The sequence below is a fragment of the Pelophylax lessonae genome (genome assembly GCF_965119305.1).
Source record: "Pelophylax lessonae genome assembly, chromosome: 7".
Lineage (NCBI taxonomy): Eukaryota > Metazoa > Chordata > Amphibia > Anura > Ranidae > Pelophylax > Pelophylax lessonae.
Genome location: NC_138774.1, coordinates 174,825,154 through 174,849,817, shown reverse-complemented (window position 1 = coordinate 174,849,817; position 24,664 = coordinate 174,825,154). Strand labels below are relative to the sequence as shown.

General features: G+C 47.1%; 2 protein-coding genes across 3 annotated transcripts in view; one reads left to right on the top strand and one right to left on the bottom strand.

The window, feature by feature from the left end:
• The window catches only part of FBXW2 (F-box and WD repeat domain containing 2), a 36,981-nt gene extending 28,848 nt beyond the window's left edge, over window positions 1–8,133 (top strand). For both annotated transcript variants that reach the window (XM_082264553.1, XM_082264552.1), the window contains exons 7-8: window positions 4,847–5,016; window positions 7,313–8,133. In XM_082264553.1, the coding sequence (XP_082120679.1) occupies window positions 4,847–5,016; window positions 7,313–7,601 (459 nt within the window). In that variant the 3' untranslated portion in view covers window positions 7,602–8,133. The remainder of the gene's footprint in view (window positions 1–4,846; window positions 5,017–7,312) is intronic.
• Window positions 1–24,664, bottom strand: part of LOC309559886 (sulfotransferase 1C1-like) — a 231,890-nt gene that overhangs the window by 132,212 nt on the left and 75,014 nt on the right. The gene's annotated exons all lie outside the window — the stretch shown is intronic.

The window sequence follows — 24,664 nt, the reverse complement described above, 5'->3', positions numbered from 1 at the left end:
GCCATAGTTTGAAGACCCCTGATCTAGAGAATAGATTCAGAGCGATTTGTAGCAGCTACAGTGATGCTGATGTGGAATGACCCTAAAGCAAACCTTTTCTGAGTGTGATACAGTGGGGGGAAAAATGATTTGATCCCCTGCAGATTTTGTAAGTTTGACCACTTACAAAGAAATGAAGGGTCTATAATTGTTATCATAGGTGTATTTTAAATGATAGAGACAGAATATCAACTAAAAATCCAGAAGAAACACATGATCCAAATGTTATAAATTGAGTTGCAGCTCAGTGAGTGAAGTACGTATTTCATCCCCAAGCAAAACAGTAACATGACTTAGTACTTGGTGGAGAAACCCTTGTTGGTAAGACAGAGATAAGACGTTTCCTGTAGTTGGTGACCAGGTTTGCACACATCTCAGGAGGGATTTTGGTCCACTCTTCTTTAAATCCTTAGGGTTTATTGACTGTCACTTTGCAACTCGAAGTTTCAGCTCCCTCCATGCATTTTCTATAGGATAAAAGAGGTTGTAAACCTCAGAATTTTTTTTTTTTTAAAAAAGTAAACCTTAAAGACAAACACATAATGAGCTAGTATGCATCGCATACTAGCTCATTATGATATACTTACCTTAGAACGAAGTCCCGAAGCGCCGACCGCTAACCTCTCCCATGGGTGACATGTTCTGTCACCCTTCTTCCGGGTTTGCGGCATCCGGCCATCTGATTGGCTGGACCCGCGATTACGTCACTCCCGCGCATGCGCGTGGGAGCCGACGGTCACGGCATGGGGCTCTGAAGGAACGACACCAGCGGCCGTTCCTTCAGAGCGCATGCACCAGTGATGTCACTGGCTGCATTTAAGGTAAATATCTCCTAAACAGTACATGTTTAGGAGATATTTATAGTACCTATAGGAAAGCCTTATCATAGGCTTACCTATAGGTACAACTTGCAGAGGGGGGTTTACTTCCTCTTTAAGGTCTTGAGACTGGCTAGGCCACTCCATGACCTTAATGAGCTTCTTCTTGAGCCATTCATTTGTTGCCCTGGTGGTATGTTTTGTGTCATTGTCATGCTGGAAGACTTATCCATGACCCATCTTCAGTGTTCAGGCTGGGGAAGAAGGTTTTCATCCAAGATTTTACGATACATGGCTTCATTCATTGGCCACTCCATTCAGCAAAGTCAGCCTGTACCTTTAGCAGCGAAACAGCCCCAAAGCATGATGTTTCCACCTCCGTGCTTGACTGTAGGGATGGTGTTCTTAGGGTCATAGTCAGCATTTTTCATCCTTCAAACACGAGTCAAGTTAATGCCAAAAAGCTCAATTTTGGTCTCATCTGACCACAGCACTTTCTCCCAATCCTTCTCTGAATCATTTAGATGTCCATTGGCAAACTTCAGATGGGCCTGTACATGTGCCTTCTTGAGGAGGGGGACCTTGCGGGCGCTGCAGGATTTCAATCTATGGTGGCTTATTGTGTCACCAATGGTTTGTTTGGTTACTGTGGTCCCAACTGCTTTGAGATTATTCACAAGCTCCTCCTGTGTAGGTCTGGGCTGATTCCTCGCTTTTCTTCTGGTCATCCTTACCCCGTGAGGCGAAGTCTTGCATGGAGCTCCAGACTGAGGGCAATTGACGATTATTTTGTATTTCTTCCATTTGCGAATAATCATTCCAACAGTTGTCTCCTCCCAAGCTTCTTGCTGATGGTCTTGTTGCCCATTTCAGCCTTGTGCAGGTCTACAATCTATTTCCTGACATCCTTTGACAGCTCTTTGATAGTGTTGCCCATGATGTTGAGGTTTGAATGGAAGAAAGAGATTCTGTGGACCGATGTCTTTTATACACATAATGAGTTGTCATTGGAATCACCTTCTTAAATTGACAGGACTAATCTGTGTACCAGATGAGCACATACTGTAGCCAGTCTGTAGGGGCCAAAATTATTGTTGGTTGGTAGGGGATCAAATACTTATTTTACTCTTATTTTACTTTACTGAACTGCAACTCAATTTCTAACATTTGTATCATGAGAGTTTTCGGGATTTTTTTTGATATTCTGTCTCTATCATTTAAAATACACCTATTATAACAATTATAGATCCTTCGTTTATTTGTAAGTGTGCAAACTTACAAAATCTGCAGGGGATCAAATAACTATTTTTCCCACTGTATATGAGGCCTGCCATTGCTAATTCCCTTCTGAAGTCGCTAGTCGTCTGCCTATTTTTCTAACCAAATGGATATAACATACAATCCAATGAGAGTGCCTAATGTACGTCCAGGCATCCAAGGTACTTTCATGATAAAATTAATTCACAGCTGACTAAATCTAAATAATTTCAGGGGCCAGACACACTCCTCCTTTATCGGGGCTTAAGAATTCTGATTTTGCCTAAAATGATTCTAGAGTCAAAATAGTTTTTCCCTAATGCATTCTCTGCATTAGGGTAAAAAAACTCTCCACTACCTATCCTACCCCCATTCCTAAACACTTACCTGATTCCTCTCACCGATTTAGCGCTTTCCTGGCTGCAGCACCACTCTCCTCTTTCTGGTCTTACAGGAGACACTGAAGGCAGTGGGAGCCATAGGCTCCTGCTGCTGTCAGTCAAACTCCTGTAAGGAGGGAGCAGGGGCATGGCTTACCAGCGGTGTGTGTGTGTCCATGGACACACACAGCCCGGATCAGAAGCACGCCCACAGTGATGCCCCCATAGCACACAACTTGGAGTGGACAGTGCGGAGGACCACTCTGAGCCATATTGTTGCACAGAGCAGGTATGTATAACATCTTTTTTATTTTAACACAAAAGATTACCTTTAGTATCACTTTAAATGGACTAAGATGAGCAGATACCAAATACAAGTGCACTGTAATTTACTTCTATGAAAGTGTCAGGAGGGCAGGTTATGTCCAACCATTAAATCATGGTTCACTCACCTGACCGCAAAATCCAGACGGATGTTGCTCCCATTTTCCATCCACCTGGCAGATGGGATCGGATTAAAATGGACAGGCGATCCATTTCCACCCAAATTCCCCATAGAGGAGAGAGGTGTCTGTGTGTTAACCACCTGCTCAGCAGGGATCCGCAGAGCGATCCCCCACTGAGCAGGCTGAATCTGCAAGACAGAGGCTTTTGTGTGAAAGGGGCCTTTCGGATAGGGAAGAGAAAAAATTGAAGCTAAAAGGTAAGCACAAGAAACCAGCATTTGCATAAAGAGAAGTAGCAATGGCAGCCACTATTTCTCACACAGGAATGGTTTCCTTTATTGCTGTAGAGAATTAGCCAGGCTCACTGCAAATGTGGCCCTTTTCCTGTTTGCAGGCAACCCACAGTCACTGTAGGAATTAAAATTAAATGACACCCCACAGTATTTTATAAATTCCGACTGCATTTCTATAGTTCATAAAATGCCTTCTTGTATTGAGAAGCAGAAAATAAGTTCTGATAAATGCTTATACCAGCCAGAAAGCTGTCTCCTGACGGTGTCAATTCTGCACTAGAGAAATGGCAACAGCAATCTGATCACTATGGGCAAAATCACTTACCTTCTCTATACCCCTCTGTTTGTGTCACTCACTGGAGTTGTTTGTCTATTGTGTGATCCATAAATTGCTTGTACCTGTATGGTGCTGAATTCTTTTTAGAGCTTAAAGTGATTGTAAAATCTTGTTGTTGATTTTAATAGAAAAAAAAAAAAAAAAACATGTTATAAACCTGCTCTGTGCAGTGGTTTTGCTCAGGGTAGCCCAGATCCTCCTTCTCAGGTCCCTCTTCTGTGCTCCTGGCCCTTCCCTCCTGTTGAGTGCCCCCACAGCAAGCAGCTTGCTATGGGGGCACCTGAGCCGAGCTGCAGCTCCATGTATCCATTCAGACACAGAGCTGCTGTTTGGCCATGCCCCTTCTGTCTCCTTATTGGCTAACTTAGTTTGATTGACAGCAGCGGAAGCCAATAGCGCCAATGCTGTGTTTTAGCCAATTAGGAGATAGATGGCTGAAGCACTCGTGGACATTGCTGGATAGAGAGGGGGCAAAGGTAAGTATTAGGGGGGCTGAAGGGAGCTGCTACACACAGAAGGTTTTTTTATCCCAATGCATAGAACGCATTAGGATAAAAAAAAGTCTTCTGCCTCTGTCCGTTATTTTATATTTTGCAGTTTGTGCCCCTATAAGGAAGATATCACATAATTTCCTCTCATAACAAGTGCTATTATCACATCTTTTTACACAGACCAAAGCTGAAACACATAGTAGAAAAGGTTACGGTTTAAAACTTCTAACAATATTTTTATTGCTGTTAGAGAGATAGGAAATAAAGTAAAATATCCTGCCATGTCACAAAGAAATATAAAAACCTAACCTACAGTTAGGTTTTAATGTTATAGTATTTATATGCCTTAACAAGTGCACAAGTAGTTAGTTCAGTTAGTTTTTTTTCTCAGAACAATTTTTTATACTTTTACTTTTTATACTGTAAATTTTCCATAACAAAAACTGTTGTGAAAAAAAAAATGTAATCATATTATACATTTTTTATCCAGCATATGATTTTATAGGGTGGTTTCATTCCAACCATGTCATATATTTAAGGCAAAAACTCCGCTCACCTGCCACATCCTTTGTAAAGTGGTTCCACGCACAAAGTGACTTGGGGGTAAAATGCTTGTCTTTGCTGTTGATGCTGTGTGAAGGTCCCATTAACTACACAATCTAATATCCACTTACCCAGCATATTTCAGAAATGTATGACTGTGATTTGGTCACAAAGCTTCTAGTTTTTTTCTGTATGCTGACTGTAGAGGTTGTGTTCAGGTTTATATTCTGTTTGTGTTTCAGATTTGGCCTATTGGCAGAGAAATCAATTGCAAATGCTTGAAGACACTGTATGTGTCAGATGACCGAAGCATTTCACTGCAGCCACGCCTGCACTTCGATGGCAAATACATTGTATGCAGCTCAGCAATAGGACTTTACCAATGGGACTTTGCCAGCTATGACATTTTAAGGTAAATGGATGTCTATTCATCTCTGTTCAGATGTGATAGACCGTAGAAACATTTTCTTTGGTGTCACAGGACATCTTGCTACTAGTTACACAGCTCAAAAGAGGACAAACACAAGTCCTTACTCACTGATAAACATATAGAAGGTTAGATATCGGGAGCCATAAAAACTCATTAAATTGACTAGATATCATAGATGGATTTACAGATTAATCCATCACATTAAAAGACCATTTTATATTGGACATAGGCTGGCCATTGCCAGCTCTATTGGACAGCCCTGTTTAACATCTGGGCAAGGATGGGGCTGATCATTGGTAGCTCTAAGATGTAAAGTGTTTTCAATGCCATCAGAGCTTATTTTTGCTGACAGACAAGTAGCAGTTCTGGGTGGTACAGACAGTAGGCAATCAATTCTTGGAAATACAACTTCCTGCCAAAGCAGCCTATAGAAATGAGGTGACATTATCTGGTCCTGTTATTTTTAGCCAGATTGGGCATTATCTGAGAACTATGGGACAGGCAGATGCCTGCTGGCTAGGATCTTCTGGAAGAATTTCAGCCTTTCCTTAATACTATTATTTCCTGAGATACATTTTCTCCATCTACACAATCGAGGTCCCTGCTGAAATAGCCTGTTAAAGGGAAAGAGCAGATTGCAGCAACCAAGCAGCAGTCATACTTCAAGCAGTATTAAACTCAAAAGAAAACATTTATTAAATTTCAGCTTACCAATTCTTGGATGTGATAGCTGCATTAGTTTTCCTTTTTAAGCTTTCTTTAGTCTGGTTTCATCTGTTGATCCAGCAGGTAAGTCTGTTTTTTTTTTTTTTAACAGAAAAGCTCTCTTGCAGTTACAGACATGAAACTGACCATTTAACACTGATTGGGGTACTTAAAGTGGTAGTAAAGTCAATTTGTTAATGTTTTACTTACAGGTAAGCCTATAATAAGGCTTACCGGTAGGTACTGTAAATATCTCCTAAACATGCACAGTTTAGGAGAGATTTATTTGTGTAGCAGCCAGTGAAGTCACCAGCGCATGCGCATTGAAGGAACAGCATACTCGTGCCGTTCCTTTAGAGCTCAGTGCTGTAAACAGTGACTTATACACGCATGCACTGGAGTGACTTCTTCGCAGCTCGGCCATTCAAAGCACCAGAGCCCACAAACCCGAAAGGATGACCTGGGGAAGATGAAAACTCTGTCAGCAGTGACAGTGTGCCGCTGGAGGGCTTTGTTTAAGGTATGTTTCACATAACGTGCCAGTATGCGATCCATACTAGCACATTATAACATTTTCTTGCAGGGGAAATGTTTTTTGTTGTTATTATTATTTTTAATTTATTTTCCAGTTTCCTACTGCTTTGAAATGATCAGCTTTTATTTACTTATGTAAAATCTTTATCCCAAAAATAAAAAAACGAATTGCTGCAATTAAAAAGTATTAGCTGGAGGCCAGCTTCTAACACTCCCCTCTCTCCAGACTGGCAATGCTGCTGTCCAAATATGGGCCCTGTGCTCCTTCATTCAGTGTAGGGGCACTCTAATACAGGAGGTGGTGGCCAGATCACCAGGGAAAAACAGAGGAGAAAAGCCTAAAAAATATACCTAACACAGCCACTACATCTAATTATTGTAAACTGCAATGTATTATATTTTTGGTTTTGGGTTTAATACTGCTTTGGCAGCCAAAGGCTATTGCTCCACTCCTCAACCTCTAAGTAAACAATTCAATAACAACCATAAACCAATGTTGCATTTTGTGTGAACACATCAGATGTGTTATTTCACTACTACTACAGTATATAAAAAATAAACACAAATTATAAAATATGTGTACAAGCTTACACTATTCCATGTTTAGACCCCAAAATCTAAAATTTGTCAGGGGAATCCAAGAAGAACAATCTTCAGGCTCACCATGGTGAATTCATGCTAATCATACAGCCTCATTATAGTAGGCTTAACATTTATTAGGTGGTCAGTGTTAAGTCACTTATAGCTGGAATCTGTTGGGCTGCTGCTTGCTACTTTCTTTGAAACCCCAACGGGGAGATTTCTGTGCTTTAGTTCCTGAAATGGATTCTACTCTGTGTAGCATTCTCACCAAGCAGGCTGGGAGCCCTCATAATAGTGTGTTAGGTGTGAAGACCCAGGAACTCAAAGCAGAGGTCTAACCGATGGAGCCCTTATTGATGTAAGAAACTGTGGCGTTTGGCTGTCCATCATCAACCAAACACTAAAATGTTTGCCTGCTTTAATGTTTATATATTATAATATTGTTTGTTTCTTGTAGAATTATAAAAATGCCAGACTCCACCAGTCTCTCCCTTCTCGGCTTTGGTGACATATTTGCTCTGTTGTTTGACAACCACCACTTGTACATCATGGACTTACGGACTGAGAAAGTGATCAGCCGCTGGCCCCTGCCGGAGTATAGGAAGTCGAAAAGGGGCTCCAGCTTCTTGGCCGGAGAAATGGCATGGCTAAATGGCTTGGATGGTGTCAATGATGTTGGCTTGGTCTTTGCCACAAGTATGCCTGATCACAGTATCCATTTGGTATTGTGGAAAGAAAATGGCTGAGAGCAGCAAATGGGAATCAGGTGTTTTTATCGGGACATTCAGACTGAAGTATCAGCAACCACTTTCAGAGCATAACTTGCATGAACCAAAGTCTCCCATCATGCACTGCACAATCATAGTGGTTTTTTTTTTTTGTTAGTTTTGGAAGGAAAGAGCCTTTTATTGCCACAATAGCATTTCGCATGCCCAAAGGATCTCACAGCCTATTTTTACATACATCCCATGAACTATGTGCGTGATTAATGTCCAGCCACAGTCCTTCCTTTGGATTGCTTTTAAAGAAAACAGGAAGAGAATGCTGTCCATGTATTTTGTCCATCACCCATTTGTACTAGAGATTTCAGTCTTCAATAGTCTTTATACATGTAATCTATTTTATTACAAAATAGACTAAATGATTTGCTAGTTTATTAATGACATATGACAGAAATTTCCCCATCAACATCACCACCAGCTTTTGTATAAAAGCACGTGAACCCTGGACAAGTTTCCCGTACGAGACTGTGTGTGGATGTCGCGCCTGGGTTTCTCCAGCCACAAGCAATTGTGTCCAACTGTTAAATAGTGTAATGTCACCTGTATGCTGATTGACAGAGCAGAATCCACAGCCTTTTTCTCTGCTTGTCACAATAAAGCTCCACATACCCAAATAAGGATCTCAGTATTCATTATTTCCCGTCCCAAAATATCTAAGCTCTGCCAGGAAAGAATCCAGAAGGTGATTTCTTCAGTGTTCAATATTTTCAGAACCCAACAACCAAAGGATTCCGTCGTAGTTAGGGAAAAGCGGTCAAGTCTGGGGATTATTCTCCTCCTCCTTTTTTTTCTTTTTTTTTAAATTTACAGAACCACGTCACAGAAGATTCAGGCCCAACCAGTTCAAAATCATTCATTGGGGGTCACATAAGAACTATGAGGTTTATGTTCTGCATGTTAGGAGGTTGGACACTAAGGAAAAAATGTACACCCATAAACAAAGGCTCAGTAGAGGTTGTATAATTAGTAAGCATATTACCTCTACTCCTTTCCACTGGGAAGAGAGCAGACCAAGGTAATCAGGTTAACACGCTTGGGAAGTACAGCTAAGCCTTTGTACCTATACTAAACGTTTATTGAGGTTTTCTAATAACATGCATCTTTCTCGTCCATTGAGTAGCACAGAAAGTCTTTTACTTTCAGGTTATACTGCCGCCTACAGGAGGATTGGGCACTGGCAAACAAGATAGCAGTAGGACAGCCTAGGATAACTCCTTCTACCACCAGCATGCCTCAGATTTTTGCTGCTGTCCTATGAGGATAGACATCTATTTTTTTTTTTTTTAGTGCTGCTGGGAAAACTCCAATTGAATTTAATAGTATAATTATTTTTGTGGATGTTTGTGCACCCGCTTCGCAAATTCTTTCTTGCTATTGATTGTCTAGGAAGTTTCTCCCTGCAGCTGCTTCTGCATTGCATAGAGCCACGTAGAACTCCAATATTCGGTCTTTTCCTGCTGCCCTCCTACAATGATCATGGCCGCCTCTGGCCTTTAGACCTTAATTTGCTACTAGCTATTTGGGCTTCATGAGTACCTGAGGCATTGCCTTGTACCTTGAACTTTAAGTTGTTTAACTGCCACTGGTCACAACATGTTCTGATTTTAGACACCAAGGGGATAGTCCCGCTGTACTGGGTATCCGAAGCTCAGATTCTGCTAATGACTCTGGTGCTGCTTACAGGACCACCACTGACATGGCTGAAATCTAGAGTGGTTTGGTGTCTTCCAAGCCTCATTGAGTGTGTTCTCTCTTGACTGGGATCATTACTACAATCATGCATGACTTTATGGCTCAAATCACCCAGTTAGTTGCTGACTGACCACAGAGGTCAAAAACACACTCCCATGCCTTCTCCCGCAGGACCTGTGTATGATCTGCATGCAGCCTCTGAGCCATCAGCCATTAAGACTGACTCTGTCTCTATAGTCCTTACCAGAGGAGCATGCTTTCCAGGAGTTGTAGTCTTCTACTTTTACTTTCTCTTTTGGTTCTTGTTGTTGATGTGGTACGCACAACTTTGATACTAGAGGATCATCTTGTTGCCTCTACCATTGCTATTTTGGGTTCTTTAGAATCCTTAAGACCACACCCATATTTCCAAGTCCTTGCCTAAAGATACTGGAATCGCCAAATCATGTTTGCCTCCCCAAGAGGTTATTAGCCTTGTAACTGTTTGAAGAGGATTTGTTAAAGTGGTTATTAAGCCTAAACATTTTTTACAATATTGCATTGCTTGCATTAGGGTAAAGAATGTTTAAGTGTTAGTATCCCTCCTCACCCCATCTATACTTACCTAATTTGATCCAGCTATGGGCATGTCTACAGCTCTTCCCTTCCCTCACTTCCTGATCTGCCTGGCTTTGCTGAGACAGTGGGGGCCAATGGCTTCCGCTGTTGTCCATTAAAGCTAGTGACAAGAGAGTGGGGGGGGGGCAGGGCCAAGTCTCGCTGCCTGTGTCAATAGACACAGCCAGCGAAACTTGGGAGCAAGCCTGCACAAGTGCCCCCATAAAAAGCAGCTTTCTATGGGGGCAGTCAGTGGAGGGGAGAGGCTAGGAATGCCGGTGGGGGACCTGAGAAGAAGAGGTTTGGGGCTGTTCTGTGCAAATTCCATTGCAACAGAGCAGGTAAGTATAAACCTGTTTGTTTATTTTTTTACATTTACAACCACTTTAGGAAGTGGTCTGCCCCCACTGTAGAACTGGCAGTTAATTTTTTTAACAAAATTACCACTATAGCTATGGAGAATGCATCTGTCTCTTGTAGTAAAACAGTGGCTAGGAAGAATGGTTATTCTGAGTGGATATTTAAAAAAATGTCCCTCTGTTTACTGTCGATATGTATGCTCACATTGCTTCTAATTTCGCTATTAGACAGCACAAGCCATAGGCTAAACTGCCTGATCAAATGCCAAGAGAAAGGCAGCAGGAGAGGAAGGTGTGAATCAAGATGGAGAGGGAAAGGTTTAAATGCCACTGACTACCAATGTTGGGGGATTGTTTTTTAAGGAATGGTGGAATGAGGGGGGGGGGGGGGGTTTAAAGTACCACTGACCACCATCAATGATTGTGGAATCGTTTTTTAGAGTGGGGAGGGATAAATTACAACTGAACGCCAAAAATGGGAAGGATAACACCTTCACAACGATGTAACCCAAATATGCAGGCTTCTCCGTCAAGTGGTTGTACCGGGGTGATGCCTGTAGCTGCAGACATTTTTTAGAGCCGATGATCGGCTTTCTTGTAATAACCCATGCAGCTAATCAGCAGCTCGGCTGTTAGTACAAGCAGCGACAGGGGACCTCACCCCCCCCCCCCTCCTATCGCCTTCCACAGCTCACCTGACACGTGACTATTGCATGTCACATGGTATGTTTACATTCCTTGTGACAGCAGTAAAAGTGATAAAAAAATATATATATTGTGAGGGGTTAGCTCGGTAGTGGGGTTCGTTACACAGAGAGACAGCCGAGGAGTGGTTGTAAACAACAGTCTATGGTTTATTCTTCCAAATTTCTTCAAACACGGCTCTCCTTAACGCACACAGCTCCAGGAGGCATTCAACTCACTGCTCTCCTTAACACACACAGCTCCAGGAGGCATTCAACTCACTGCTCTCCTTAACACACACAGCTCCAGGAGGCATTCAACTCACTGCTCTCCTTAACACACACAGCTCCAGGAGGCATTCAACTCACTGCTCTCCTAAACACACACAGCTCCAGGAGGCATTCATCAGTAGTCATCCTCTGGATAACTTATAGAGGCCTTAATTCCCTCATCCTGAATAGCTGAAGCTTTTTCAACGTCCTTACACCTTTCTGGCTACCTCTGCAGCCGACACCCTATAGTAATTGGTGAATTGTCTACACAAGGCAGAAATGTATCTCCCGTCTGTGACAACTCCCACAGATTTACCTGACTTCCTGTCACAATATATATATATATATATATATATATATATATATATATATATATATATATATATATATATATATATATATACACACACAGTATCTCACAAAAGTGAGTACAAACCCTCACATTTCTGTAAATATTTTATTATATCTTTTCATGTGACAGCACTGAAGAAATGGCACTTTGCTATAATGTAAAGCAGTGAGTGTACAGCTTGTATAACAGTGTAAATTTGCTGTCCCCTCAAATTAACTCAACACACAGCCATTAATGTCTAAACTCTGGCAACAGAAGTGAGTACACCCCTAAGTCAAAATGTCCAAATTGGGCCCAAAGTGTCAATATTTTGTGTGGCCATCATTTTCCAGCACTGCCTTAACCCTCTTGGGCATGAAGTTTACCAGCGCTTCACAGGTTGCCACTGGAGTCCTCTTCCACTCCTCCATGACAACATCATGGAGCTGGTGGATGTTAGAGACCTTGCGCTTCTCCACCTTCAGTTTAAGGATTCACCACAGATGCTCAATAAGGTGTAGGTCTGGAGACATGCTTGGCCAGTCCATCACCTTTACCTTCAGCTTTTTTAGCAAGGCAGTGGTCGTCTTGGAGGTGTGTTTGGGGTCGTTATCATGTTGGAATACTGCCCTGTGGCCCAGTCTCTGAAGGGAGGGGATCATGCTCTGCTTCAGTATGTCACAGTACATGTTGGCATTCATGGTTCCCTCAATGAACTGTTGCTCCCCAGTGAAGGCAGCCCCAGACCATGACACTCTCACCACCATGCTTGACTGTAGGCAAGACACACTTATCTTTGTACTCCTCACCTGGTTGCCACCACACATGCTTGACACCATTTGAACCAAATACGTTTTTCTTGGTCTCATCAGACCACAGGACATGGTTCCAGTAATCTATGTCCTTAGTCTGTTTGCAGGCTTTCTTGTGCATCATCTTTAGATGAGGCTTCCTTCTGGGACGACAGCCATGGAGACCAATTTGATGCAGTGTGGTCTGAGCACTGACAGGCTGACCCCCACCCCTTCAACCTCTGCAGAAATGCTAGCAGGACTCGTATGTCTTTTTCCCAAAGAAAACCTCTGGATATGATGCTGAGCACGTGCACTCAACTTCTTTGGTCGACCAAGGCGAGGCCTGTTCTGAGTGAAACCTGTCCTGTTAAACCTCTGTATGGTCTTTGCCACCGTGCTGCAGCTCAGTTTCAGGGTCTTGGCTATCTTCTTATAGCCTTGGCCATCTCCATGTAGAGCAACAATTCTTTCTCTTACGTCCTCCGACAGTCGCCGCCATCTTCATATTCGTCACAATGGGGTATTAGACTTTGCTCCGTAGGAGTAGCTAGGCAACAGAATATGTCAATATTAAAGCTTTTAACATATCCCCACCCCAGGGGGTGGTCCCCTCAGTCTATACCCTCCTGCTTCCTGTTTCCTACTTCAGTTTCAATGTCTAGCTTGTCAGGAGTAGCTGGATCTCTCTATGCTGGGGCATTTTGTCTCAGTCTTTATCTTCTTTTTTGATTTTTTGTTTGAGTTTTTTCTCTCTCTTTACTTAGCTGTTCTTTTTGTCAGCATTAGTTAGTTCTTCTGATGAAGAGGATTCGTGCGGGCTGGGTCTCGGGCTTATCCCCCTGTTAGCAGGTTGTGGGTCAGTGGCTTCCCAGCCTGCCTTCGAGCGTTCAGCCAGGTAACGCTCCTGGCACAATGAACGACCCATCCTTGTTCGGTGCAGGGATGCTTGGTGAGGTGGCTACCTCACTGGACGCTGTGCGGTTTCTTAACCCCGATTTTTTGCGTCCTGATGCGACTCTTCCTGGCTCATGCGCAGCGGCTTGTTCGCCTGTGCGGGTTCCCCACGCCATTAGGAGGTAAGTGTATCTATGTGGGGACCTGTCTGTTGGGGGGGTGTCAGTCTGGGACTGTGTAACCCTGCCTGTGTTTCACACTATTGAAATCCCTATCTCTCTGGTTGCATGCTGTGGGCTGCAAGGAGGGGGGCTGTGCATAGCATAGCCATGTTTTTACATGCTATGCTATGTTTGGTCCACCTCGCTGGGGTGGAGGAGCGGCGGTTTCGGCGCCAAACGGCGCCATTTTGGCAGCGCTCGCTCCGGCCGCATGGTATCACTGCGGGTGGCCATTTTCTTGTAGCCTTCCATAGGCTTTCATGGAGCGCCCTGTGTTGCATCGCTTCCCCTCCCTGGGTGCACCGATCGAGGCAGCAGCAGCGATGGTCTCTACAGGTTTTTACCTCCCTATCCCTTTATCCTTGCCTGTGTTGAGCCTTTTTCTCCCGGTGGGGGTAAAAATTGTGCCAGTGTGTGTGTGCGGTGGGCAGCGCTCGCCGCGCTTGTTTAAGGGGCAATTAACCCTTTATTTTCCAGCTTATCATTGGGGCAATGGGTTCTCAGGGACACAAATTTCCTACCACTTGGTGGGTGACCAAGGGCTGTTTTCCCCCCCAGGGGGGATTTTGGCTGCGGTTGTGGCTAATCTTGCTGCTCAGGTGCTAATGCTTGTGGCTGTTCAAACCCAGAGTTTTCAATCTCCTCTGACAGAGGGTGCTGGTGATGGGGCTGCTATAGCTGGGGTCTCCTTATCGGGGTCCCGTTCCTCCCTGGGTCTTGTGGGGTCTGAGGTGGAGGCTGAGGTAGAAGGGGTGGATAATTCTCCCCCTGGCTCGCCTGAAGAGCTTGCACTCATGGATGAATTGGTTGCTTCTATCAAGCAAACACTGCGTTTACGGGTTGAACCACGTCCCCCTGCTGCCCTGGCAGCTTATGGGACGCAGAAAAGACGCAAGACATCGCAGGTCTTTCCCTGCACTGATGATTTTCAGCGCGCTGTTAAGGTACAATGGCGCAATATAAGCAAGCCTTTTGCTGTACCAAGTAGGTTCAGGCTGCGTTATCCTTTCACGCCCGCTACTGATGAATAGGTCCACTGCGATTCCTGCAGAGGACACCCCGGTGTTCCGGGATGCTACGGGCAGGAGGCTGGAGTCTCTTGCCCGTCATGCTTACTCTATTACGGGTTCTATGCTAAAGGCTCTATTTGCTTCGCTTAGGGCAGCCCAGGCTGTCGCGAATTGGACGCAGGCACTCAGGCGCGTCCTGGTGGCTGATTCAGCCTCACCGGCGACATTGGATATGGTGGATAAAATCCATCAGGGTGTCGTGTATTTGTGTGATGCGGCCCTGGATATAGTACCGTTGGCTGCACGTGTACACAGTGTGGCGGTATTGTCTCGCCGCCTGGTTTGGTTGAAGTGTTGGTCTGTGGACCAATCTTCGCGCAAGACCTTAGCCAATCTGCCCTATGATGGATCTCGCCTTTTTGGCGAATCCTTGGATGCACTGATGAAGGGGGTCACGGGTGGTGAGAGCACGCTCCTGCCCCGATCCCACCAGGCTAAGGCTGCTCATGGTAAGTAGCATGCTTCTTTTCGGCCCTCTCAGGGGTCCTTTCGTGCCTTTCGGTCGCCCTATAGGGGAGAACCATTCAAAGGCCAAGGCTCCCAAAAGAAGCCGTGGTCGGGTAAGCATAAGTCCGGCCAGTCCAGATCCGCTGCCCATAACAATGCGGCCTGAAGGGGCACCCTCACCCAGTTCTGGGGTGGGGGGACGCTTGCTCGGTTTTTTCTTCAACCCTGGTTGGCCCGTGTTCGGGACAGGTGGGTTCAGGAAATCGTTCGTTCTGGCTACAAGATCGAGTTTTCTCTCTCGGCCGGAGAGCAGATTTTTTCCCTCAGGCGGTTCCGGTGCCTCATCTCACAGATTTCGGGGGTTCTCTTCCAATCTGTTCACTGTGCCCTGGAAGGAGGGCAGGGTGCGTCCTATTCTGGACTTACAGGCTCTGGACCGCTTTGTGCGGGTTCGCAAGTTCCGCATGGAATCCCTGCGGTCGGTGGTGGCTGCCCTGGTTCCGGGGGAATTCATGGCTTCCATCGACTTGAAGGATGCGTGCCTTCACATCCGGTTTTTCGAGGGTCACCGGAGGTACCTTCGATTCGCCATTGCGGAGGATCTCTACCTATTAGTGGCGTTACCTTTTGGTCTCGCTTCGGCTCCACGGTTTTTCGCCAAGGTGCTTGCACCGGTTTCTGGTTTTGTTGAGAGCCCAGGGCATCTCTGTCCTGGGGTATCTGGAAGATGTTCTGGTTCGGTCTGCGACCAGCCAGGGTCTGGAGGAGGACCTGTCCATCACGATGCTGACTCTACAGGAGTTTGGTTGGACGATAAATTTTCCAAAGTCGACGCTGTGTCCGTCGATTCGTCTTCCCTACCTGGGAATGATTCTGGACTCGGTCCAGGCGAAGATCTTCCTACCGGACGACAAACTCAGGACTCTTCAGGAAGGAGTCAGGTCCCTCAGGGACGTTCCGTGCTCGTCACTCCGGACGCGCATGAGATGTCTGGGATTGATGGTCTGGGCTTTCGAGGCGATTCCCTTCGCCCAGTTTCACACGCGGGGTCTCCAAGCGGAGATCCTGTCCAGGTGGGACGGGCGACCGCAATCTCTGGATTTCCAGATTTCGTTGGGCCATCGCACCAGAAGGGATCTTCTGTGGTGGCTCCAGTCCCCGGCAGTGTCGGGGGGCGAGTCTTTTCGTCCTCTCTCATGGACGGTGGTCACCACGGATGCCAGCCTGTCGGGCTGGGGTGGTGTTCTGGGCGTTCTGTCCGCCCTGGGAACTTGGTCGGGGGAGGTCTCCTCCCTTCCGATCAACATTCTGGAATTGCGTGCGATGAATCTCTGCCTTCAACGTTGGCCGGACGGGCTGCAGGGCTGTCCGGTTCGGGTGCAGGCGGACAATGCCACGGCGGTGGCTTACGTCAATCGCCAAGGGGGCACCAAGAGAGCCCGAGCGGCTCGGGTAGTGGCCGACATTCTGTCTTGGGCCGAGACACACGTCCCGGCGATATCAGGGGTTCACGTTCCGGGGGTGGAGAACTGGCAGGCGGATTATCTGCAGCCGCCAGTCCCTGGACCAGGGGGAATGGTCCTTCTACCCGGATGTCTTCCAGATGTGGTGCGCGAAGTGGGGTCTTCCGGAGGTTGACCTGTTCGCGTCTCGTCTGAACAGCAAGGTGAAAAGATTCGTGGCAAGGCCGCGCGATCCTCGGGCAGACACGTCAGATGCGTTGGTAGCTCCGTGGCATCAGTACCGACTGATGTATGCGTTTTCACCGTTTCAATGGCTGTCCAGGTTCCTTTGCAGGTTGAACTCGGAACCAGTACACAGTGCTTCTTGTGGCACCGGACTGGCCTCGCCGGTCCTGGTGCGCAGACCTCGTGAATCTGGCGGTCGACGCCCCGTGGCGTCTGCCTCTTCGAGAAGATCTCCGGTCTCAAGGGCTGTTATTCCATCCTGCTTTACAGTCGCTGGCTTTGACGGCCTGGCTGTTGAAACCAAGGTCCTGAGGGATAGGGGTCTCTCCCCTGAGGTCATTCACACTTTGATCGACGCGAGGAAATTTTCCTCGGGGAAGGTCTATTACCGTACATGGAAGGCCTATTTTGCCTTCCAGGGGGTTTTCACCTCGCCCGTACTCGGTGTCTAGGGTGTTGTCCTTCCTTCGAAAGGGTGTTGTCAGCGTTTGGCGCTGGCTACGATCAAGGGTCAGGTGTCTGCGATGGCCGTTCTCTTTCAACGTCCTATGGCATCTAACTCCTTGGTTGGCACTTTTGTTCAGGGGCATCTGGTCCCTCCTAGGAGGGTGCCTCTGCCTCCTTGGGACTGGAATCTTGTTCTGTCCGTGTTACAACATGGTCCTTTTGAACGGATCGGGTAGATCTCGTTGTCTATGTTGTCCAAGAAGGTCACCTTTTTTGGTGGCGATCACTTCGGCTCGCAGAGTGTCGGAGCTGGCAGCTTGTCCTGCAAATGTCCGTATCTGGTCACTCACTTGGTTAAGGTGGTCTTGCGACCTAACCCTTCTTTTTTTTTTTTTTCCGAAGAGGGTTTCGGAATTTCACCTCAGTGAGGACATTGGCTTGCCTTCGCCTTGCGCGAAGTCTAAACATCCGATGGGGGTGGAGTTGCACTCCTTGGATGTTGTTCGGGCGATTAGGATTTACCAAAAATCGTCTGAATCTTTTCGCAAGTCGGATTCTTGTTTGTCCTTCCGGGGGTCCTCGGAAGGGCGTAGCGGCGTCGGTTTCTGCCGTCACCAATTGGTTCAGACAGGCCATTGAACAGGCCTATGCTTTGCAGGGAAAAGTTTCCCCTATGCCTGTGGAGGCGCACTCTACCAGGTCTCTGAGTACGTCTTGGGCCTGTCGTCATGGGGCTTCTGTGGCCCGGGTGTGTAAGGCGGCGATTTGGTCGACCGTGCACACCTTCACTCTATTCTACGGAGTGGGTTTTCAAGCATCGGCAGATGCTTCCTTTGGCCGCAAGGTTCTTAGTGCGGCGGTTCCTTAGGGTCCCTTGTTTTGGACCTTTGGGCTGTTTGGGATTTCTTTTTATCCCTGGGTTATTTGTTTTTTTCCTGGGTTATTGCTCCCGTTGAGCAAGTTTTTTCTCATGTTGCCCAGCTGGTTTCCTTCCTTTGGTAAGGTTTCTTTCTTTGATGTGGAGACTGTGTTGCCTTTAGGCGCGGCTGCGTTTCCCACCCCTCATGTTTGCACTGCTTTGGGACGTCCCCATTGTGATGAATATGAAGATGGCGGCGACTTTCGGAGGACGTAAGAGAAAACGGAATTTTTGTAAAATCTTACCTGTAAAATTCCTTTCTCTGAGTCCTCCGACAGTCGCCGCCCCCACCCCTCTTTTGGGGTTTAGGTACTCTACTGCTATTCCACTGAAACTGAAGTAGGAAACAGGAAGCAGGAGGGTATAGACTGAGGGGACCACCCCCTGGGGTGGGGATATGTTAAAAGCTTTAATATTGACATATTCTGTTGCCTAGCTACTCCTACGGAGCAAAGTCTAATACCCCATTGTGACGAATATGAAGATGGCGGCGACTGTCGGAGGACTCAGAGAAAGGAATTTTACAGGTAAGATTTTACAAAAATTCCGTTTTTTTTCATATCCTCAGAGAATTCCTTGCGATGAGGGGCCATTTTGAACTTGCAGTGACCAGTATGAGAGCGATAACACCAAACAGGGCCGGTGCAAGGATTTTTGACACCCTAGGCGAAACCTCATTTTGCCGCCCCCCCCCACTCCGCTCCTGACTGCGCCCCATTTGCCCCTGCCTATGTATATGGTGGAGGTGGCGGGGTGGATATTTTTATGGCGCCTCTCCACCTATTTCTTCAGCCGTGATCCTCGGGCTTGCACCTGTGCCTCTGGACCGGGCCTGAACACAAATAGTAGCGGCACCGGCTCACTTCCTCATGCCAGCCATGGTCCACAGGTATACTGACAGGCTAGGGTAGTATATAGACAGGGATCAGTCCAAGACAAGAGGCTGCAATGCAGGCAGGGGTCTACTATCCATGTGTGTCAGTTCTAGCCCTCCCCACTGGGGGGGGTCTCATGTAGACACTCCCAGCTGTTAAGCTCCCCCTGCAGCCGATGTGGGGTTGGGGCTTGGAGGTGTGTGTGTGGGGGGTAGGGGAGGCTGGTACCTGTACATGCATCACTGGGGATCCTCTGCGGCAGATCATCAGCTGTTACCTATACCCTTCACTCAGCTGCCATTACCTGGGATGCTGGATCCACCATCTGCCAGCCTGGACAGGGGAGATATGGATCTCAGTGGCAGAGATTCCAATTTGCCCCCCCTTCCTGAATGCATAAACTGTCATTAGACCATATTATAACTCCCAGCATTGATGTCAGTGGATGCATTAATAACCCCAATACAGGTATCAGTGGACACAATATTAACCCCCAACACAGGTATCAGTGGATGAATTAAAAATCCCCAACTGAGGTCAGTGAACGCACTAATAATTCCCAGCACAGATGTCAGCATTATTAACCTCCTCCCCCACATTGGTGATAAGTGGCATTGAAATGTAACCCCCCATGACCACCAATGTCAGGGGAGGGGGTTATTAATACTTGCATTACCACAAATGCAGAAGGGGAGGTGGGTAAAATGTCAATGCCATGAGGACAATGCAAGGTGGGGGCTGGGGGGGTTAACTTTCACTGCCACTTACTCCCCCCAGCCCCCACCTACATCGGTGGACATGGCAATATCAACCTCCTCCCCTCCTCACTTTCAGCCTGCTCTCCAGTCCCATTCTCTTAGTACTCTGTCAGTTAGGTACAGTCAGTTAAGCTTACCTCAGCTCCTGGTCATCAACATCTCCCTCTGAGTTGCAGTGGGTGGCCGGCGCAGGCAGGCGGACTGGCGGCAGGTGGTTCAGACAGTTGGCAGGCGGCTCAGACATGTAGGCGGGTGACAGGTGATGGGGGTAGCAGGGTGTCAGGTGAGGGGGGGGTAGCAGGGTGTCAGGGGGTGTGAGGTGGGGGGGGTAGCAGGGTGTCAGGTGAGGGGGTGTGAGGTGGGGGGGTAGCAGGGTTTCAGGTGAGGGGGTAGCAGGGTGTCAGGTGAGGGGGGGTAGCAGGGTGTCAGGTGAGGGGGGGTAGCAGGGTGTCAGGAGGTGTCAGGTGAGGGGGTAGCAGGGTGTCAGGTGAGGGGGGGGGTAGCAGGGTGTCAGTTGAGGGGGGGTAGCAGGGTGTCAGGAGGTGTCAGGTGAGGGGGGGGTAGCAGGGTGTCAGGTGAGGGGGGTAGCAGGGTGTCAGGAGGTGTCAGGTGAGGGGGGGTAGCAGGGTGTCAGGTGAGGGAGGGTAGCAGGGTGTCAGGTGAGGGGGGGGTAGCAGGGTGTCAGGAGGTGTCAGGTGAGGGGGGGGTAGCAGGGTGTCAGGAGGTGTCAGGTGAGGGGGGGTAGCAGGGTGTCAGGTGAGGGGGGGTAGCAGGGTGTCAGGTGAGGGGGGGTAGCAGGGTGTCAGGTGAGGGGGGGTAGCAGGGTGTCAGGAGGTGTCAGGTGAGGGGGGGGGTAGCAGGGTGTCAGGTGAGGGAGGGTAGCAGGGTGTCAGGTGAGGGGGGGTAGCAGGGTGTCAGGAGGTGTCAGGTGAGGGGGGGTAGCAGGGTGTCAGGAGGTGTCAGGTGAGGGGGGGTAGCAGGGTGTCAGGTGAGGAGGGGGTAGCAGGGTGTCAGGTGAGGGGGGTAGCAGGGTGTCAGGAGGTGTCAGGTGAGGGGGGGGTAGCAGGGTGTCAAGTGAGGGAGGGTAGCAGGGTGTCAGGTGAGGGGGGGGGTAGCAGGGTGTCAGGAGGTGTCAGGTGAGGGGGGGGTAGCAGGGTGTCAGGAGGTGTCAGGTGAGGGGGGGTAGCAGGGTGTCAGGTGAGGGGGGGTAGCAGGGTGTCAGGTGAGGGGGGTAGCAGGGTGTCAGAAGGTGTCAGGTGAGGGGGGGTAGCAGGGTGTCAGGAGGTGTCAGGTGAGGGGGGGTAGCAGGGTGTCAGGTGAGGGGGGGTAGCAGGGTGTCTGGAGGTGTCAGGTGAGGGGGGGGGGGTAGCAGGGTGTCAGGAGGTGTCAGGTGAGGGGGGTAGCAGGGTGTCAGGTGAGGGGGGTAGCAGGGTGTCAGGTGAGGGGGGGGGTAGCAGGGTGTCAGGTGAGGGGGGATAGCAGGGTGTTAGGTGAGGCCGGCAGGCGGCTCAGACGTGCGGGCGGGCGGGTGGGTGGTTCAAACATGCGGGCGGGTGTCAGTTCGGGCGGCCGGCCGGTTGGTTCAGACATGCAGGCGGGCGGGTGTCAGTGCGGGCGGGCGGGCGACAGTCTCAGACATGCGGGCGGGCGGGCAGTCAGATAAGGCGGGTAGGATCTCAAAAGCTGGCCGCAATTCCCACCCACACAAGAGCCTGGTAGCCAGAGGAGATCCAGTCCTGAACTTGGAGAAGGGGCGGAGCAAACTCCTCCTGTGACTGGAGTGACTGCAGGCGTATCTCCTGTCATGTAGATATCTGGGGAGCAGAGCGCACTTCTGCTCTCAATGCCCGCCGCTCTCCACATAGCGCCCCCTACTGGTGTGCGCTCTAGGCCGGTGCCTACCTTGCCTATAGGTAGCGCCGGCCCTGACACCAAATATAACACATCTGCTCCCCATTCACACCTGAGACCTTGTAACACTAATGGGTCACATGACACCGGGGAGGGAAAATGGCTAATTGGGCCCAATTTGGACATTTTCCCTTAGGGGTGTACTCACTTTTTTTGCCAGCGGTATATACATTAATAGCTGTGTTGAGTTATTTTGAGGGGACAGCAAAGTTACACTGTTATACAAGCTGTACACTCACTGCTTTACATTGTAGCAAAGTGTAATTTCTTCAGTGTTGTCACATGAAAAGGTATAACAAAATATTTACAATGAATGTGAGGGGTGTACTCAATTCTGTGAGATACTGTATATATGTGTATATATACAGTACAGACCAAAAGTTTGGACACACCTCATTCAAAGAGTTTTCTTTATTTTCATGACTATGAAAATTTTAGAGTCACACTTGAAGAGGTAGTCACCTGAAATGGTTTTCACTTCACAGGTGTGCCCTGTCAGGTTTAATAAGTGTGATTTCTTGCCTTATAAATGGGGTTGGGACCATCAGTTGTGTTGTGCAGAAGTCAGGTGGATACACAGCTGATAGTCCTACTGAATAGACTGTTAGCTGCTTTTTCTTGCCATAATACAAATTCTAAGTACAGGAAAACGAGTGGCCATCATTACTTTAAGAAATGAAGGTCAGTCAGTCCGAAAAATTGGGAAAACTTTGAAAGTGTGCCCAAGTGCAGTCACAAAAACCATCAAGCACTACAAAGAAACTGGCTCACATGCGGACCGCCCCAGGAAAGGAAGACCAAGAGTCACCTCTGCTGCGGAGGATAAGCCTCAGAAATCGCAGGTTAACAGCAGCTCGGATTAGAGACCAGGTCAATGGCACATGGAGTTCTAGCAGCAGACACATCTCTAGAACAACTGTTAAGAGGAGACTTGTGTGAATCAGGCCTTCATGGTAGAATATCTGCCAGGAAACCACTGCTAAAGAAAGGCAACATGCAGAAGAGACTTGTTTGGGCTAAAGAACACAAGGAATGGACATTAGACCAGTGGAAATCTGTGCTTTGGTCTGATGAGTCCAAATTTGAGATCTTTGGTTCCAACCACTGTGTCTTTGTGCGACGCAGAAAAGGTGAACGGATGGACTCTACATGCCTGGTTCCCACCGTGAAGCATAGAGGAGGAGGTGTGATGGTGTGGGGGTGCTTTGCTGGTGACACTGTTGTGGATTTATTCAAAATTGAAGGCATATTGAACCAGCATGGCTACCACAGCATCTTGCAGCGGCATGCTATTCCATCCGGTTTGCGTTTAGTTGGACCATCATTTATTTTTCAACAGGACAATGACCCCAAACACACCTCCAGGCTGTGTAAGGGCTATTTGATCAAGAAGGAGAGTGATGGGGTGCTGCGCCAGATGACCTGGCCTCCACAGTCACCGGACCTGAACCCAATCGAGATGGTTTGGGGTGAGCTGGACCGCAGAGTGAAGGCAAAAGGGCCAACAAGTGCTAAGCATCTCTGGGAACTCCTTCAAGACTGTTGGAAGACCATTTCAGGTGACTACCTCTTGAAGTGTGACTGTACAATTTTCATAGTTATGAAAATAAAGAAAACTCTTTGAATGAGAAGGTGTGTCCAAACTTTTGGTCTGTACTATATATATATATATATATATATATATATATATATATATATAGGGACAGTGAAAAAATAAAATTAAAGCATCCCATTCGTCCGTGCTCGCGAACAGAAGCGAACGCATACGTAAGTCGCACCCGCATATGTAAACAGTGTTCAAACCACACGTGAGGTATCACCATGATCGGTAGAGCGAGAGCAATAATTCTAGAACTAGACCTCCTCTGTAACTCTAAATTGGTAACCATTAAAAACTTTTAAAGCGTTGTCAATGGAGATTTTTGGGTACCATAGTTTGTCGCCATTCCACGAATGTGCGCAATTTTAAAGCATGATGTGTTGGGTATCTTTTTACTTGGCTTAACATCATCTTTCACATTATACAAAAAAATGGGGTAACTTTACAGTTTTTTTTTCTTAATTCATGAAAATGTATTTTTTCCAAAAAAGTTGCGTTTGAAGGACCGCTGCGTAAATACAGTGTGACATAAAATATTGTAATGATGGACATTTTATTCTTTGGGGCCTCTGCTAAAATATATATATATATATATATATATATATATATATATATATATATAATGTTTGGGGGTTCTAAGTAATTTTCAAGCAAAAAATACTGATTTTAACTTGTAAGCAACAAGTGTCAGAAAAAGTCTTTAAGGGGTTAAACTGTTAGAAGTTTATCCATGACATCTAGCCAATGCGCACAATACAATATCATCCTGCACAGAATGTTCTTTTATTGATAATGGAAGACTTGCACTTGGCTTCGGTAGATGACTTTTAAAGGCTAAGCGAACTTCAATACCAACTGTTGAAAAAAATTGTGGCAAAAAATAAGATCAAATTTGGGATGGATGTCCACTTTCCAAAAAGTTAATCAAACTATCCCAGAACTGCAAGCTGGCCTCGAAGAAAGAACATATAACATGCTGATATCGAGGTGGTAAAGGTCTGGGGCTCTAAATCTGCCAAACCCTTTGACAAACCTTCTTTGGAATGAAGGTGCCTTCACACTTTTCAAAGTGTGGAGTCATCTTTTAGCTTTTGCAGACACTTTGACTGCTAGCATTTCAGACATCTGGGTGCGGAGATGGTTTCCAGGGACTACAAGCTAGGATTTAGTTCCAAGTCCCCTGTTTGCTTTCTTGCCTCCCACCTTCCCGTCACTGCACAGATTAGCAGAACTCCATGTAGCCATCCAGGGGCTTCTAGGTCAGGGTGTCATTGACCCAGTTCCAGTATGGTTTCCAACCTGTGCACAGTTCTAAAACTAAAATTAAAACACCAGCATTTTCTACACTTTGCTGTCAGACCCTGCACTTTTTCAGTTTTTGGCCTTGTCTTTCAGTCTCTTCTCTGCACCTTGAATGGCTACCAAGGTGCTGCCCCCAGTACTATCTATGTGTTGCTCTCACTGCATC